Source organism: Anabas testudineus, chromosome 17 (genome assembly GCF_900324465.2).
Source record: "Anabas testudineus chromosome 17, fAnaTes1.2, whole genome shotgun sequence".
NCBI lineage: Eukaryota > Metazoa > Chordata > Actinopteri > Anabantiformes > Anabantidae > Anabas > Anabas testudineus.
In genome coordinates this window covers 17,363,180-17,380,355 of record NC_046626.1, presented here as the reverse complement: position 1 = coordinate 17,380,355, position 17,176 = coordinate 17,363,180, and the positions used below count along the sequence as shown (strand labels likewise).

The 17,176-nt window shown below is 38.3% G+C and overlaps 2 protein-coding genes across 7 annotated transcripts in view; one reads left to right on the top strand and one right to left on the bottom strand.

Annotated features, from left to right (window-relative positions):
• Positions 1-980: 980 nt before the first annotated feature.
• LOC113171311 (cathepsin Z) lies at positions 981-5,248 on the bottom strand. The gene is made up of 6 exons (XM_026373601.2): positions 5,106-5,248; positions 3,899-4,062; positions 3,439-3,618; positions 2,807-2,954; positions 2,049-2,214; positions 981-1,953 (listed from the first exon to the last, which is right to left on the bottom strand). Exons 1-6 carry the CDS (start codon positions 5,231-5,233, stop codon positions 1,840-1,842), a joined length of 900 nt encoding a protein of 299 aa, XP_026229386.1. The 5' UTR covers positions 5,234-5,248; the 3' UTR covers positions 981-1,839.
• A 6,712-nt stretch (positions 5,249-11,960) lies between these two features.
• LOC113171469 (piezo-type mechanosensitive ion channel component 2) overlaps positions 11,961-17,176 on the top strand; it is a 61,760-nt gene continuing 56,544 nt past the window's right edge. For 4 of the 6 annotated variants that reach the window (XM_026373834.2, XM_026373836.2, XM_026373833.2 and 1 more), the window contains exon 1: positions 12,443-12,506. In XM_026373834.2, the coding sequence (XP_026229619.1) occupies positions 12,443-12,506 (64 nt within the window). Of the gene's footprint in view, positions 12,507-17,176 lie in introns of all 6 variants that reach the window. The other 2 variants (XM_033326408.1, XM_026373835.1) reach the window with 1 other exon arrangement.

The window sequence follows — 17,176 nt, the reverse complement described above, 5'->3', positions numbered from 1 at the left end:
CATGTTTCTTTTAATAAATAATGTTTTTCTGTCACAAAGTTCTTATATAAGACGTGACAAACTGAACTTAACCTAAAAGTAAATTCATCTCACTTCCTGTACTTGTGCTATAACACACCTGCTAACTTGACTGTATGTTTGTTATTATGTTTTCAATCATGTGAGAGTAGGTGAAGTGGTGACAAAACACAGAGTGAACATACAAAGTACAAGTTAATCTCAAAATGATAAAATGATTCTGTAAAACTGGTCACTGATCGGTAAACCTGGCATCCGTCCACCCAAATTCCAACAGTGGGAAAGGAGCCTACAATCTATGGGACAAATGAGATTAAGCGATTAGGAACAGAAATCTAATCAGCAGGACTCTGCTTATCTGTGCAGCTCTGTCAGCTATAAAACCAGGACCACAGCTCAGACGAAACGGCTTTAATTGTGCGTTCACATTGGAGCTACCAGCTAAACCAGTTGTGCATACTTGCTCAGAAATGCAGAAGTCAGGGAGGAGTTTTCACCCTTCACCTGAAAAAAAGCGTTTGCTCTGACTTGTGCCCAGTGGGGGAGCTGAAGAAGTGACAAGTAAAGCAGAGCACTGATGCATGAGAGTGAGATTAAAGCAGAGGACATCTCAGTTTTCAGGCGTACGATTCGTTTGTGGTCATGAATGAGTATTTTTATCTCTAGAGACCTAAAGGGTGGAGACTCCAAACATTGGTCCCCTCCAGATGTGTGCTCTGTTCCACTGACAGCCGACTTTTAGGATATAAAGACCGTTTGCTTTCAACGTCAAACTGCACTTTCACCCCTTTAACAGTTTATCTCTTTCTGCTTTAAGACCTAAAACAGACTCAAAGAGATTCCTTTATACAATAGGCTGACATGAAGCTGCCTCTTCTCTGAAGCAGTGAAGCAAAACAATTTACACTACTTTAAGCTATGAATGCTGCTTTTATTTACAGTAACTGTCAGGCCTCCATACACATTTTGTCACATAAAAACACAGTTTTTCTCACTAGGTTATTATAAAAGTATTGAGACAATAAGTCAAAACCCCACCCAAGTCATGCCAGTCATGTCATATAAACTCATTGATTCATTTGTAAGGAATGTGTTCATAGTTAGTATGCAATGAAAACCTATCTGTACAATGAATAAATAGCACAGATATATTGACACAGCATAAATAAAACATGAATACATAAAAGAAAAAAGCTTTTTATCCATTAAAATAACATATTATCACACATAAAGTGCCGGAAACAGGAGGGAATGTAATGTTGTGGGGCTGCATTAGTTCTGGGAAAAAGCCTTTTATAGCCTAAAAAGCAGAAGGAAGAAGATCGGCTACCACTCTGCTCTACAATACGATGCTATAGCTTGCAACTGGCGCTTGAGAACAATGGTACAAAGCACAGCTCCAAACTAAGCTGCATTATTTAGGGAGGAAGATGTTTTTTGTCTATGATGAAGGAGAAAGAATAAACAATCATTTAATACTGGTTACTATGGGTTTTTTTATTATTTAATATAATAAAATACATTTGATTGTATCACTTAACACAACAGAACATTTCTTAATCTAAACATTTTTTTATAAATTAAAAAAACAAACAAATTAAAAGCAATGGTTTCAAATAAGCCAGTTTTGCTTTGATGCACATATTTCATGGCTTGAACCAGACTCGAGGAAGTTATTATGTCCAAGAAAATGATTCAACATTTAAAACAGTAAATTCTCATTTTTACATAAAAATTATGATTTCCTGACATGTTGAACTATTACTATTAAAAAACTTTTTTTAAATAAAACTCAAACAAAACTTACTATTTTATCAGTTTCTATGTTACAATAGGATCTCCATATGCACAGTGTTTTTCAATACCCAAATTGAACCAGTTGCCTTTTCCTCCTTTGTAGGCACTGGTGACAATTCTTGCCCATCCATGTTCTCCCTGAAACAAAAGCAAACACCAACAAATAATATTATATGCTGGCAGAGTAGTGTAAACACAGGGGTGATTTATCTGTGTGAGGGAGGGAAACTAACCCAAAACTCTCCCCAGGAGTTTCGGACGACCCAGTACTCAGTCCCGTCCTCTGCCACGCCCCAGCCAGCCACAGACACGATGTGATTCGGTAAAGAGAGGACGTGAAACTCTGAGAAGATCCCTCCAGAATATGCCTCCAGCCTCTCAGTGGCCATCAGGGCACAACTGAAGAAGAGATAATCACAAACTTGAATTTTATAGTTTAGTAATTTCTCAGATTAATTCATTTTAATCTGTATTTGAGTCCATCATTCACAATTCTAATTACAAATGCATTACAAAGTTAACTTCAACATATCTGCAGGTATTAAAAAGGCAAACGTTTGATGTATGTAATGTAATAATTTAAATGCAATGTAAAGCTGTCAAACCAGACCTTCACCAAAAGATGAACAGCTATAATAAGGTGTAGTTATAAGTGAGCAGGATCAGAAAAAGAACATCAGTAAATTGTTCAGTGACCAAAAGTTTAGTTGCGTTTTTTAAAATGGACATAATGAAATATATGTCTGCATGTAAAGTAGGATATTTTCAAAACTCTAGCCTTTAAATTCACAAGATTTACAGTATTTTATGACTGATCTCAGTGAAATAAAAGTACACTTAGTGTTTAAAGAGTGATTAAATATGCATCTACTCATAAAACCTTCACTGTGAAGAATCACTCTGTGAAAAGCTGAATCTCCTCGTTCATGTGGAGGATGTACAGTAGGTGGATGAATCATTACAAATCACTTGGGAGGATGACTTAATGTACCTGATGGGCCCGTTGGTGTAAATTTCAGCCATAATCTTGTCCCTTCCAGAAACTTCTCCGTAGTCACCCACTTTCCACACAGTGTAGTTCTTCACAACAGCACACGATTCAAAAGAGCATGTACCACACTGGTTAAACAGCTCACACTCTGCGAATGAGCAAAAACAAAATGAAGAGTTTAAGTGATGAATATAAAATATTACACTTCTTTATATATGGCAATGGAGCATAATAAATACACATGACCAAATATATCACTAATATTTGGGCACACATGTGTGATACACCTGCTGCAACACCCACTACTTCTCTGCTTCCAGGCTTTTCCCCAAATTTTGGAACCTGGCTGCAGAGATTTGGTTCCATTTTATCCACAAGAGCAGTGAAATTGGCCTCTGATGATGGATGATATGGTCTGTGGGTCACATACTGTATTTCAGATCCCAGATGTGTTGATAGGAATCAGGACTCTGCACAGACCAATGATTTTCTACAATAATCTAATAGAATAATTTCTGTCAGGATCTTGCTTTCTACTCAAGGAAACAGGAGAAAGTCTTCTCCAAATTGTCTTATTGCCAAACTTAACAGTGTGACTTTTACAACTGAAAAGAGAAAATAGAAACCGTTACTTTGGTTTCTGGCTTGGTAGTTGTTGCAGGTTTCATCAGGAATGCCTCTGTTGTGTGCGTAGGCGTAGACTCCCAGGTGATCTCCTCCATAACAAGAGCCCGCCCTCCCGCAGTCGATCACATTCTGGACTGACAGGTAGGCCAGCGGCCACGATCCTCCACGCTTGATGTTAATTCGATCTTGGACAAAATAAAGACAAATAGTCGTGTTGAAGTGGTCTTCTCTTTACTTGTGGGTGCTGCTCTGATGCTATGCTAACGTGATGCTGTGTAAATATACAAACTGTACAATATGACGTATGATGCCAACAGTCTGTGGTAACAACCTGTGTAATAATCATTTTAAATTCACATAAAATACATATGTCATATATTACACTAGTCCCATCTTCTCTTCATCCCTGTTCTCATCTTTATTCCTCCCTCCTCCATCCCTCCTTCCCAGCATTGCCATGGTTACCAGCTAGTGCACTGGTGGCTCCCATGGCCCAGCAGGAACCACAGTACTGTGGGATGTGTTGGTTCCTTGTGACGCTCACATAATTCTTCCCCTTGATGTTCCTCCAGTCCCAGGAGAGAGGAAGGTCCGACGCATTGACAAGCTCATGTGGTCGAGCCTTTGTCCTGAAATAAGAAGAGGAAGACGCTCGTATCTACCTATGAAGTTCAGAATCTGATTTATTCATAGAAAAGATATGAACATGAGTGTGTCACAAAAGGGTCATGAGATTATTAGGGCCCTGTGTTGTGGGGGCCAGACTGTGTTCCTGCATACAACGAGTGTCAATATGCATGAAAACTATGTGCAAAGAAACATAATAAAGTTAAGCATAAATCATGCTTCATATCGTGAAATGAAGTTTATTACAGGCAATCAGTCAGGAATAATCTAATAATAAGTTTAAGTAATTTTACTTTGATAATAATCCTGTAAACTGTGCATAAAAACAAAACAAAATAAAAAATATTTAAGGGAGAGCTAACAAAAAAACTAATCAGAAAATGTATTTAAAATGTATATAATTTATTAGATTAAGAGTCAAGGTTAAGTCAAGTACCACTTCAAATCCTTCCTCAACTTGAAGTACTTAGTGCTTTAAATAATTTAATCAAAGTATAAAAGTACAAGTAAAGGTAGTGGGAGACTTAATTGTAATATTTTAAACATAATTATTAAAGCCTATTTTCAGATTAGTAAAAACCTTTCTCCCATTTGTGGAAATTAGCCTTTCTCCTAACAGTCGAGTCTGATACCAAGACGTTTTCTTTGTACTTTACTGAAGTAACTTTACTTTTACTTTCGTGGTACAACTTCAAACAATTGCAGTAGAGTAAGAGTTAAAGTGGAAATACCCCAGTACAAGTACAAGTACAAGTACAAGTACCTACCTCTAAATATGTAGGTATTGTAATTACAGTAACGTTACTTGAGTAATATACACAGTTAAGCTATCACTATAGCTTTAAAGTTACTATAATCACTATAGAGTCATCATTATTTTATAATAGATCGATAATACTTTGAATATTAAGACAACACTGTTAGAAACACAGTAACTTTATGTCTAATCTCCAAACCACAGCTCGGTAACTTAACGTTACTTCGCTCACACGTAAACGACCTATGATGGTTAAACTCGTACTTTAATCATGTTCTGGTCTCTAACCTCACGGAGTCCGGTCTGTCGTCCTCGATGGGTTTGTAACAAGGCTCCGATAAAAATGACGAAGAGCTAATTTGCAACGATAATGATGCAAAACAAAACAACAGCGGAACAGTTTTAGAAGCCGCCATGATGGCTGTCCTCCCTCTGACGTAAAATCAGCGCGCCCCCTGTTGGCGCGGATGATCACGACAATTTCCAGCGACGAACTCTGATGGAGCAGGTTGTTCCAATGTGGCTTTATAAAGTGTGTAAATTAAGACTAACAAGCTGACATCAAGCTACTCTGATCCTGTTAATTCTCTTCCAGCAAATATGTAGTCTGCAATTTATGCATTTATTAAGAGACAATAATTATTGTCAAAAAGAAGCCACATTACATTATGACATTTGGTTATGACAAACAATGACAAAACAATGTCAACTAATCATAAAGATGAAAAAAATGGCAACAAAAAGAGGAAGGATTTAGGGTTTTAAAGGGCCCGATTATAATGCCAGATAGGTGAAGGAGTTTATTATGACATGGGAATGGTGACTAGGCAGGGAAAACATGGCTGAAAGCAGAAAAACAGTGACAACAACAACAAAACAAACAAACAAACAAAACAGGAATACAAGAACAAGAACAGTAGGAAACAAAAGGCACGGTAAGACTGGTAAAAATAACAACAAACTGTCACTGCAAAAAGAGCAGGCAAAAACATACAATAATGTCTACGATCCAAGAGGGTATCCAGAACATGAGGCAAGGTCGTGGCATGGAAAGCAGTAGGCCTATCAACACCCGCAATCTAGCAAGGTAGTGAAGACATTTTAATTTATGCCACTTCATCGATGGTAACCTCACAGTTTTACACAGTGATGCACCTCCATACCATTACAGATGCTGGATTTTGCCCCTTATGTTTATAAAAGTCTGGATCTTTTTAGTCCGAACCCAACATCCGTTTTCCCTAAAACAACCTGAAACATGATTTGTCTGTCCACAAATCATGTTTCCACAGTCTTAAATAAATTCTTTTAGACCTAATTCTGGCACTCAGAAAAAGTCCCAACTTGCATTTTATTTATATTGAATTATCTGTATTTTCAAGAAGATGGTAAAGAGATGAGTTAATTAATATTTCTGATATTCTTTGCTTCAGCTGACTCCTCTCTGAGTCTCGCCACATGGATCAATAAAGAATATCTACCAAATAAAAGCAGATGTCAGAGGAGGGCAGATTTTGCAGGCGCAGCAGGAAACTTTTACATAACACACTCAGTTCCCAGTTACAATCACATTACACCTAATGCAGTGTCTGATTGGTTGAGTTATCATAGATAATATGCAGCTCTTAACAAGGTTATCATACAGGATGAGGCTCAACTTCAATCAAGGCCTGTTTTTGTGAAGGGGAAGCACTATTGTTTGTGCTTTTAATGATTAAAACTAGAATCAGATTAGATATGCATTAGGCACCTAATGAAGCCTCAACAGGAACACTAGATAAAACACTTACCAGCTATGGTTAGTTGTGTGATCAATCTTCTGTTTGTGGTCTTCCTCCTAAAGATGAGCGGCTTGTGTAAAAGAAATTCAACATTAGGAGGAAAGGATGTTCATGTCTTGATGTCAGTGTAAAGTGACAAAAATGGGCTCTAAATATATTCTAAATGCTTTCTGTTGTAGCTATTTGACGATGTTTTATACCTAGTCGTTATTTTTGCTGTAACCTTACGAGGTTCAGCCCACAGCTGAACACGGCGTATTCAGGAGAATGCTTAAATTTGTTCTGGGAATGTCATAACTGTAAAGGTCCAGCATTGACCAGCACTTTGTCACAAAGTCGGCTAAATAGTGAATCATGACTGTGAACGTCAGATAATTATGATATATGTGACAGTAGGGAAGGAGAGGTTGAGTGTTCCCAGAAGGAGTCACTAACCTCAACTAATTTATTACTCAGGGTTTGAAGCTTCTGAAACATGTACCAAACAAAGCTAACCCCATCACTGGAAAAGTTAAGATAATACTGGAGTAGATATTCTAGGATGTAAAGTCACCAACTTCTGCTGAATTTACTTTTTAACTAAGTGCAGTTGCAGTTTAATCACAGACTTTCTCTCTTGCTCTGTGTTTTCTTGGACAGCAGACACCGCCTGCTCCATCATGTTATAAAACACTGACACTGTTGTCTGCAGTGATCTCTCTATGACCTTTGGCCTTAGGTCATGATTGCTGTGTTAAAATCCACCCCCCCTCATCCTCCACAGCTTTGGGAGCTCTTCAAGAGCACAAATACTTGTCAATAATGCATTTGCTTTACAGCCTAAGGCAGGACTTCAATCTGAGTGCTGTAAATCTGTCAGGATGTAATGTAGTGTTACAAACAACCCAGGAGTAAAAGAAGACATCTCTCAACATATCAGTTCTTTGTGATGAGGATGACGTCCTGTGTTTGTGCATTAACACAGGCATCTTCCTGCCTGCTAATGCTAAGATAACAGAATCTGATGACACTGCTAAACAGACCTTCAGTCATCAGGTAATGAATGCCATTATTCTGCTTCAGTTTGCAACAATAAAGCAGCTTCTTCCATCCAGTTAAATAATTTTAGCTGTGTCCAGCTGTCTTACCATTTAAAAGTCCTGGATCACACCTGTAACTGATGTACTGACTTTTCTTTGTAGTTAGTAAAAAACGCTTTTTAAGTAGAAAAAAAATCTATAGAAGGAAAGAGAGATAACATTGAAACCAGTTGGATTTAACCACTTCTCCTGTTAATTAAAATATCATTTCAATATAAGTGATGGGGGACAAAATGTGCACATGTAAATTAAAATGTTAAAATAAAAGGACTTACTCAGATTCGTCAGCATGAACAGAAGGGAAGATGACAGCTACAAAAACCTCTTTTGTTGTGTTTAGGAACGTTGTTTGAAGACCAGTTTAAGCCACACTGCTGGTCAGTTTAGAAATAGAAATATCAGAAACATCTAAACAGCTACTACATGAATGACCATCACATTTTGTGCAGACATTTGTTGTCCCCTAAAGATGAATCCTTATCTATGACCACATTTCTGCAAGACTTATGACATCCTGTGCTTTGCTTACCCCTCGTTCTAAACATCAGCATTTTACCTCAGCACAAAAAACATAAACAAAACCCAAACTGGACTTGCAATAGTATATCTGACTAAATTCCTAAAGAGACAATCTGCCCGCAACCACCGCAGTAAGACACTAAAAAGCCCACTTAAGCAGAGGCACCTTCAGAGTGTATGGAAAGTGCATCCATGTAAATATTGAACATGCACACAGTTTGGATTTCACTTGTGGATCAATATTGAAGCAATCTGGACGTTAATCTCATTTGCACTTCTGTTTTCTTCTTGGCAAATGCTGCTGCAGACTGACAGCACAGGCTCTTCAGAGAAAACACAAGAAACTCATATTTTTAGGAACATGTTCGGTGCTTCAGTTGATAACCAATACACTTTTTTGTTCCTAGTAGTGAAAAAAAGAAAAAGGAAATGCTATCTGTAAGTTTGTGTGAGCACTTCCTTGTTTTATCTTTCACATTTATGCCCTCCCAATTCTTTTGTTGTATTTTCCCTCTTTTCTGTCGGCCCAGCCCTGATCCGCCCACACACTCACCTGCGTTGCATCAGCACAATCACAGCCATTATATAAGTCCAGGCCACGAAGCTGCCTGTGGTTGTTTTCCTTCACTCGCTCTCATCATAACCTCTGTCTACTGAATTGACAGGTATGAACTTTTGCTTTGCCCTCAACAACTCTTCTCCTTCACAATCCTGCTTTGTTGAACTGTTATCATTTACTGAACCTTCCCAGTACCCAGGCCGACTCTTTAACTGCCCATCAATCTGTTTTTTGTTGTATCTCATCAGAGCTCAGCTCCACTTGCTCTCTGGTGACTCTGAACCACTTCTCCTTCAGGTGCAGTCACATCAAATCGTACTTGCATTTACTCCAGGACGAAACAGGAAATGGTGTGGGTAGGTATGGAAACAAAACCTGTAGGAATTAACATGGCTAGGGTCTTAACTGCAACAGTCCATAAAGGTCTCATTAAATAATGTGCTTCTTTAGTTGGGTCCTATTTCCTCATGACATCCTCGATGACACCATGTTGAAATAGATATATGCACTTTCTTACAAATCCAAGAAGCAGCAGCTAAATCCCTCAGTGTACAGGCACTGGATAAGGTGGAGATCAGGGCTCTTTCCACTCAACACTGGGAACACCACCAGTATATAGACCTTACTATGTGGACAGGGGCTTTAAATAAGTTTTATTTATTTGTGTAACTTGCTAGCAGCTCATGTGTTCACCACACTCAGGCTTCTTCTGTCACTGCAGGTTGATATATCTGTATTTGATTGAGCAATATTTGCTGAAATCTTTCAAACAACCATAGAATTTGTTCTAAACATTAATGTCCCGCCTCTGGATGAGTTGTATTAAGACACCTTCACCGAGTCAAACTTTTGTTCACAACCTGCATAAATAACACACCCATAATCCTCTGCTGATGTTGGCAGGCTGCTACTAAGAAGATTAATGTGGTAAATATTACACCTGTATGTTGGCTCAAAGCTCTCGGTACAAGTGCAACCACCCCCCTTTCCTCAGCCGAACCTCTGCTGTCCAAAACATTTTTATCCATTTGGTCCAGGGGTGTATCGATAAGTCCCTCTTAAGAATTGAATGAATAATGGATCAAAGACAAATGTTACTTAAGATTCACATTCATCTGAGGGATTAGATCAGCAGGTCCTGATGTCAAGCTGCAAAAACAAATCAAAGCCCGACATGTTTTGAGGTTGGTTATTGATTATTGCTGGCTGCAGTTCAAGGGCCTCGTGGTGACTCTGACTGCTCCCACATGAACGCTGTAGTGTACGTCCAGGCGGTCTGGACTTCCAGGGACAAGTGGAGCTTCAGGACAGAAGTTGGTTTCTCAAAGTCGGCTCTTTATTTTTCTAACTTCCATAAACTGAGTCCAATTTGGTGGTCGAGCCAAAGACTGATTCATCACATCACAAGCGGAACCTTTGTTGCTTTAAGTGCGCTGTTTTTTTTTTTTTGTTGTTGTTCTTGTTTTGTCCCCCCCACCCCCAACACGGAGGGTCATTTGGCTCAGTCCTGACAACTCCCATAATGCCGTGCTTCCCTCCTGCCTAATGCACTTCAGAGGAAACGGCATGGATCATTTTCCTGTCAATATAGTCGTTAAATATAAAAGTGTGATTGACTGATTGGGTTTTATTCTCATGTTAATGCTTCAGTTAAAAGAAGTAAACATGATGTCAGCACTTCTGAGCTTGTTTCTAAATGTTGTTTTATTTTAATAGTAGTAAATAACTTTAAGTGGGATTTTAAGTGTTTTTGATATCTGGGAAATAAAGGGGGGAACTATATTAGTGTATATATTCCCTCCATTATATATATTTTTTTAAACTATGTGGATATTTCCACAAACTGGATTACTGACACTTTGTCTGAAATTGGTTAGTCATGAAAAGAACAAACCATAAGTCTGGCTAATTTTCTTTTGCTTACAAACAGAAGTAAGTCTCTTTTCTGATTTTTAAAATGAGAACTAAAAATAAATTTGACATTTGTATTGTAACCTGAAAACAAACATTTAAAGGGGAAAATTAAGGCCAAGAAAAGAGATGAATAAAGATTTTCTACAAGTCACTTGGTGTGAAAGTATTCTGATCCTCTACAGTAAAAACATTACCACATTAATAAAAATACAGAAATAATGACATCAAAGTACCAAAAGTGAAAGTAATCATTATGCAGAACATTACTAAATATACTTATTAATGAATTAATATATAAACTTCTAATGCTGCAGTGGTAAATGATTACACAGGATTATATTGTATCTGTTGAATGTTGGTTAAATTCTTATCATCTTTAGACCACTGCTGCTGAATGGCAGCTCAAGCTGAACTCAGACCTGAAGACAACAATAAAGGCAAAAAGTAAAATGCTTCAGGTATTAAGTAAATAAAACTTGACCTCATCAATGTAGAAGACTCAGGCACTGTAGCTAAGTATAATTGAGGTACCAGTACTGTACTATTTACTGTTTGTTATAATTACCACTAAAGAGCAGAAAAAATAAATATGTATATATGCATAAAGATATTTATTTAGGTCTACAAATCTTTATCCCATAATCATTCTACAGATTTTAACCTCAAGACCTCATAACATTCAACAGTTGACGCCACAACATGATGCAAATCTGTTTTTCCATAAATTCATTTTAAAGGGGACTTTTGGTTATACATAAACAGATCGGGGCGTTTTGAGTCATGCTACACGTCTGTTTACTCAGCAGACAATTGGATTAAATGTAATCAGAGAAGATGTTTTTGCTGCACTGTTCACAATTATTTCCAGAAGTGAAAACATTTTGGTTGCATTCTGCCTCCAAGGGAGAAGCTGACAGATGTGCAGCTGTGTGCAGGCTGATCTTGCACCATTAGGCGTCAGTGTTTCTCTCTAAACAAAATCTGTGCAGCAGATCTGAGCAAGTTGAAGTCTTCATAAAACCTCCCGGGGGAAGGTAGTTCTTATTTAATATTGATTAAATATACATGTAGATTAAATATGAAACATTTTTTGCGTCAAATCAAACAAAATATTTGGATTTGTGAGGCGTTACCTCCACTCGTGGTATTTTCATCCATCTGTGTCCCACCTCTTGCCTCCAATTATCTCAGGGGGCTGGACCGGCTCCGGGAGGGAGACTTGTGATTGGCTGGCTCGGGTGTCAGTGACATGCTCGTCCTGTAGCCTCCTGGTAGTGAGGACCGTGCACACCAGAAGTCAGAAAGTCCAAATTCACCAAGGAGAGAAACGGAGAGGGCTCGACTGATCCGGTGGCAGTGGGCTCTCTTCCCACCCTTCCTAGTAAAGCAGTGTAATTTAACGTGTTAGTACTTTGAATGTGTTTGTTTATGGGGTTTGTTTTACAAATTAGGAGGTTAATTGGACTTGAGAACTTGTTGGCTCCTTTCTCCGGCATTTTTACGCGCTGTACAGTTGCGCAGCGTCAACATGACTTTAGAGCATTCGAGCACCTAAACTGTGATGCTGCCATCACTGGCACACCTGCTGTACCTGCTCACTGTGGAATAACCACCGGTGCCCAGGTGGAGAGCTGATGTGGTCGCTTGGAGGAGCGCATCAGTTTGACGCCAGCTGGGGTTTGACGGAGCTCAGGAGTTTGGGATGCAAGAGAAACGGTAGAGAGACGATTCTAGGCGACTTGGACGTGGGTTCATCACGGGCTGCGTAGAGCCATGGCCTCTCAGGTGGTGTGTGGACTGGTCTTCAGGCTCCTGCTGCCAGTGTGTCTTGCAGCTGGTGAGTTTTCTCACTTTTTACGCATCTTAATGGATCTGCGGCAGGGTGGGTTGGCTGATAAATCAGTTAATGGATTAAGGCTCATAAAGTCACTGTTATTAACTAAAACCTGGTTATTATACCTTAATGTTCCTTTAAAGGAAGTCTTTATTTTTATTTAGCATTAGGAAAATGGCTGTCCACTTTTTTGTTTTTACACTGATGTGAATCTCTGTGATTTATAAGAATGAAGTAGTAATAATCTCCTAGTACAAATCTGAAGTGTGTGTATGCAGGATGTTAAGCTCAGCAAGCTAATTTATGGGTATGTGAAAAGTTAATTGACTTATCTGATGATTTATGATTGACCTTACAGTGCTGGAGGTCATTTCATCCCCTCCTCACTGCTTAGGGCTGTGCTCTAACTGAACCCTGACAACAGAAATAGACTGCACACAGTGACACGCCATCAATAAAATATACAGTATGTAAATTACAAACCATGCATGTTGCACCGGAACTGTTCTTCACCTACCACCTTTTACTGGAAAACAGCTGAGCAGAGCGTCCAGTGACGGCACAGTGTGCATCAGACGACCTTTAGCAGTCACAGCGTATGTGGAGAAATATCTCATAAACAAATGAAACTAACATGAAGTGCATTCTTCTCCATTGATAGTCTGCGATACTAGAGTCACTGATGATGATGATGATGATTATTATTTTAACTGTAGTATAGAAAACGTATTTTCAGTGCACACAGGCTGCACAAACAAGTACATGACATATTCACTATAGTGACAGTAAATACGTCACTATACTTTTCCAGTTTTACTAATTAGTATTGTTGGTTTTCATTGTGGTTTCTGACTTTGTATAGTGACTATGAATGAGTCACTGTCACTGATTATCTGCAGACGGGACATTCAGTAGTGTTGGTATCATTCATTCATTCATTTTTATCATCTTGACAGTGTTGGAGCTTCATGTCTTGTGGTGTTTTTCATTCCTGTGAGTTTTTTTGGTTTGTTTACATTTTGCTGCACAGATGAAATTATTGCTGCTTGTTTGCTTGATTCAGTTTTTTGCTCTGCAGTTTCATTCATTTTGTTTGGCAGCTTTGTTTTTATTTATTTATTTATTTATTTGGGGCTTAGCTGTTGTAGGGTGCCTGGAAAAGTCTCATTTCTACAGCACAGATATTACTAGTTTCTCTGAGTAAAGGCACACACTTAAATGCAGATTTGTGGAGAAGAAGCTCGTGGTATGATCACACCTTGGACGCAGACTCTATTAAATGCAGTTTACTTTATGTTTTAAGCTGTAATCCTGTGGTAGACCACGAATGAGAATGGTTGTTCTAACTGAAGTGTCTGTGTAAGACTTATTACGCTGAGGTATTTCTGAGGCTAACAGCATGCTTTCTATGGATAAGACCCACTCAGTACCACCCTAATGCATCACTTGACAGCCCAACGCCCCCTTTTATTTCCAAAAAGCAATTGTGAGGCCATGCATTGTCTCCATTAATTCGTGGAAAGTCGTTTTAACAGTATGAATTAATAATGCGGTTGTGAGGGAGAGAAGAATTGCCTTCCCTTTTATCGTAAACATAGCTTTTAATATTTTATGTCTTTTCAAAGTGCAAATGAGCACTTGTCATTCACCTTAGCTGTACACAAGAACTGACACAGAGGAGGGAAGGTAAAGTGGAACATATAGAGGAACAGATGATGTTACGAGATGAGCACAGGCATTTCTGTAGTATCACCTGATCTGTATCTGGTTTAACTTTTTGTCTAATCTTAATTAAAACGAATGAATGAATGTTCTGTAAGTCAATAACTCTCACTTCTTATAGTTTTGACTTTGATGCCACGTGTTATATGGTACAATAGTGCAATAAAGTTGTTTTTTTTGTGTGTCTTAGTGCTGAATAAACAGCACAGCAGATGTTATCTGACTCCAGACACCTACAGTACCATTACCATAGTGTAATATGTTACAGATCGTCGCTTTTCTCGTGTCCTAGTGAAAGACTCGTCTGCTGACGTTACACACTCTGTGTTTCCTGGGAGCCATCTGACAGCACCTCTATTGAAACGGACTGAACTGCTGGGCCCGTGTGTACACAGTCCCTCCGCCACACACACTCACACATTTGTACACAGCTACAGTTTCGCTCATCAAACAGGCCGCTGTTTATGTGTTTACCGGCAGAGTTTGGAGTGTGAACATGATTATGAGCATGCACTTTCCCAAATGTCTGATCTAATATCGAACATGTGGTGCAGGTTGCAGCAGAGTAAAACATAAGCAAGACAGAGTAGAAGTGGCAGCGGACATGCAGATACTCAGCTGCTTGGAAGCATCACTGCAACCATGATGCTTGTTTCTGTTTTTGAGTTTTAATTCAATAAGACAAAATCAATTTCTGCTACCACATCATTCCATAGATGGATCAGTTGGCACAATCATAGAGAACTTAGTACAGAAATAATGCTTCTAATGTGCTGCAATTAGTTATCAGTGGTGATAATACCACACACTAAGAGCCTATTTTAATAATTTTACAGCTATAAATACGTAAGAATAAAAATGTACCAATGAAAACCACACTACAAAAAAAAAACACATTGTTGAAGATAAAAAAAGATAAGAAATGTGATTCTGTCTTTTAATTATTCAAAATGAATTGAAATGAAACAACCTTGAGGCTCAAGATAAAGAAAAAGTCAGTTATATTATATATAGATAAGTTGCAATAAGTCAGTAAGTTGACTTTATGACTCTCATCTACTGTTACATCAATTATACTTCAGCTGTAGTATTTACTAGTTGTTAGTTTGTAATGTTAATTATAGTGGCCACTGCTTAGTCGAAGTTAACTACTGTATGATGTTAACTAACAAGCTCATATTTTATCTTAAAATTGAATTAGAATGAAATTATTTTCCTGCTAACATCTGGAAGTAATATGAATATCATTAGGTTTTAGGCTGTTGGCATATGGACAAAAACATTCATTAAACAATTATTGGAGAACATAATTAGCAGATAAATGGTTGTAATAGTTTACAATAGTTGTAAAAACACTTTTCAAATGTCAATAATACTGATTTTCTTATTATTCTATGATAGTTGATGTCTTGGGGTTTTGGACTGATGGTTGGATGAAAAGTCACCTTGAATTTTTTCATATGTGTGAATTTCATCAGTCGGTGATATTTTACAGCCCGAATGTCTGTGATATGTTAACCGAAACTTACAGCACACTTACCCGGCTGTTTACTATGACTTTATAAAGTCTGTTTCGTGTTTTCAGGCCCTGATGAATACGCAGTGCTGGTGTAGCCTTGATGTGGTATGCTCTGTATTATTTTCATGAGAGTGGTTTAAATTCCTCTGATATCTCCCAGTGCTCGGCCTGGCCAGGCACCGCACCACCTTATCTTCCATCACCACATTTATGTTTTCAGGCTCAAACTCAGTCAGTTGGCCTTGACTTCACTTTTAAGACTAGTTTGATTCTTTTATGTTGTGGCTGTGAGTGTCGGTACTAAGAGCGTTTACTGGGGAAGACAAAAGCCCAATTCACCCGTGAATGAAGATTTCTTTCTGTTTTTTTGCTCTAATTTGATTTCTGAAAACAACAGCAGTTTATTTTCATTCCCTGTGTAAAAAAATCCTCAGATGGTGAGTCATACAGTGAAGGCAAATGGTCAGGAAGACTGTAGTGAAGTGTCTGCAAACTAGCAGCTGGAGCAGTGCCATGCAGAAACCGATAATCTCCACGTAGTATAGATACAATAAGACCACTTTAGATTTGTGACTTGGAGATGATGAATGATTGGAGTGACATTCAGCGTGCTTGCTTGGTCAAAACAGTTAAGAGCTTATTTAATACGACATTTAACCAAGTGATGTGGGTGGGGATAGAAATGGTGCAGAGTTACACCAAAAATTAAAGACTGTGAGTCATTCCCTCCTCTGTTCACTCCTCAAGATGCTTTAACCTACTTCTCGCAAACATTTGACTGGGAAAATAAAAAATGATTAACAGGATAAACTGCTTTGTATGCCATCAAATTTGTGGTTAGTCTGTCAGACATGTCAGGCATTTTATGTATACGTGAAACTAAGATATTCTACAGATGCTGTAGATGTTTGCCCTTCTGTCATTTCTAAGTAGCTTTCGTTGGTCTGTATCTGAGCACAGGGAAACCCATGAGGTTCACTTACTGGCTCTTGCAAGGGGAAAAGTAAGAGCCAAGTCAAATGTCAATGAATAGGTCCATTGAGTGTGCAAAGATAAATAAAGCAACATTTTCAGCAGTTAAGTGTAATTTTTCAGTAGTTCAAGACCAGTAGTTGTCCAGACAGACTAATCTAACTTATGCTGCTGACCAGATTGTAAACACTGTGCTTGTTGTTTTAACCGCAGAGAGAAATTTCAGAGGTCAGACTGTGTGTCATCGTTTTACACAAAGTCACTGTACTGTTCTGCTAGCTGAACTATCCCCTGACCAAAAAATGTTAATAGAAAAGAAATAACTGATGCATCCCATCACATATTTGCTGGAAAAAAACTGTGAGTTACATTAAATATTTTTGCTTTGCTGATTTTGTGTTGTTAAAACACTCTTGCACTGGCTTCAGTGTTGAAATTGGTAAGTGTTTGCCACAGTCTC

Coding starts and splice junctions, on each gene's coding strand:
- LOC113171311 (XM_026373601.2), bottom strand. CDS start 5,233: ATGGCGGCTTCTAAAACTGTTCCGCTGTTGTTTTGTTTTGCATCATTA. Junction 4,063..5,105: donor GACAGACCGGACTCCGTGAG/GTTAGAGACCAG, acceptor TTCTTATTTCAG/GACAAAGGCTCGACCACATG. Junction 3,619..3,898: donor AGCCACCAGTGCACTAGCTG/GTAACCATGGCA, acceptor ATTTTGTCCAAG/ATCGAATTAACATCAAGCGT.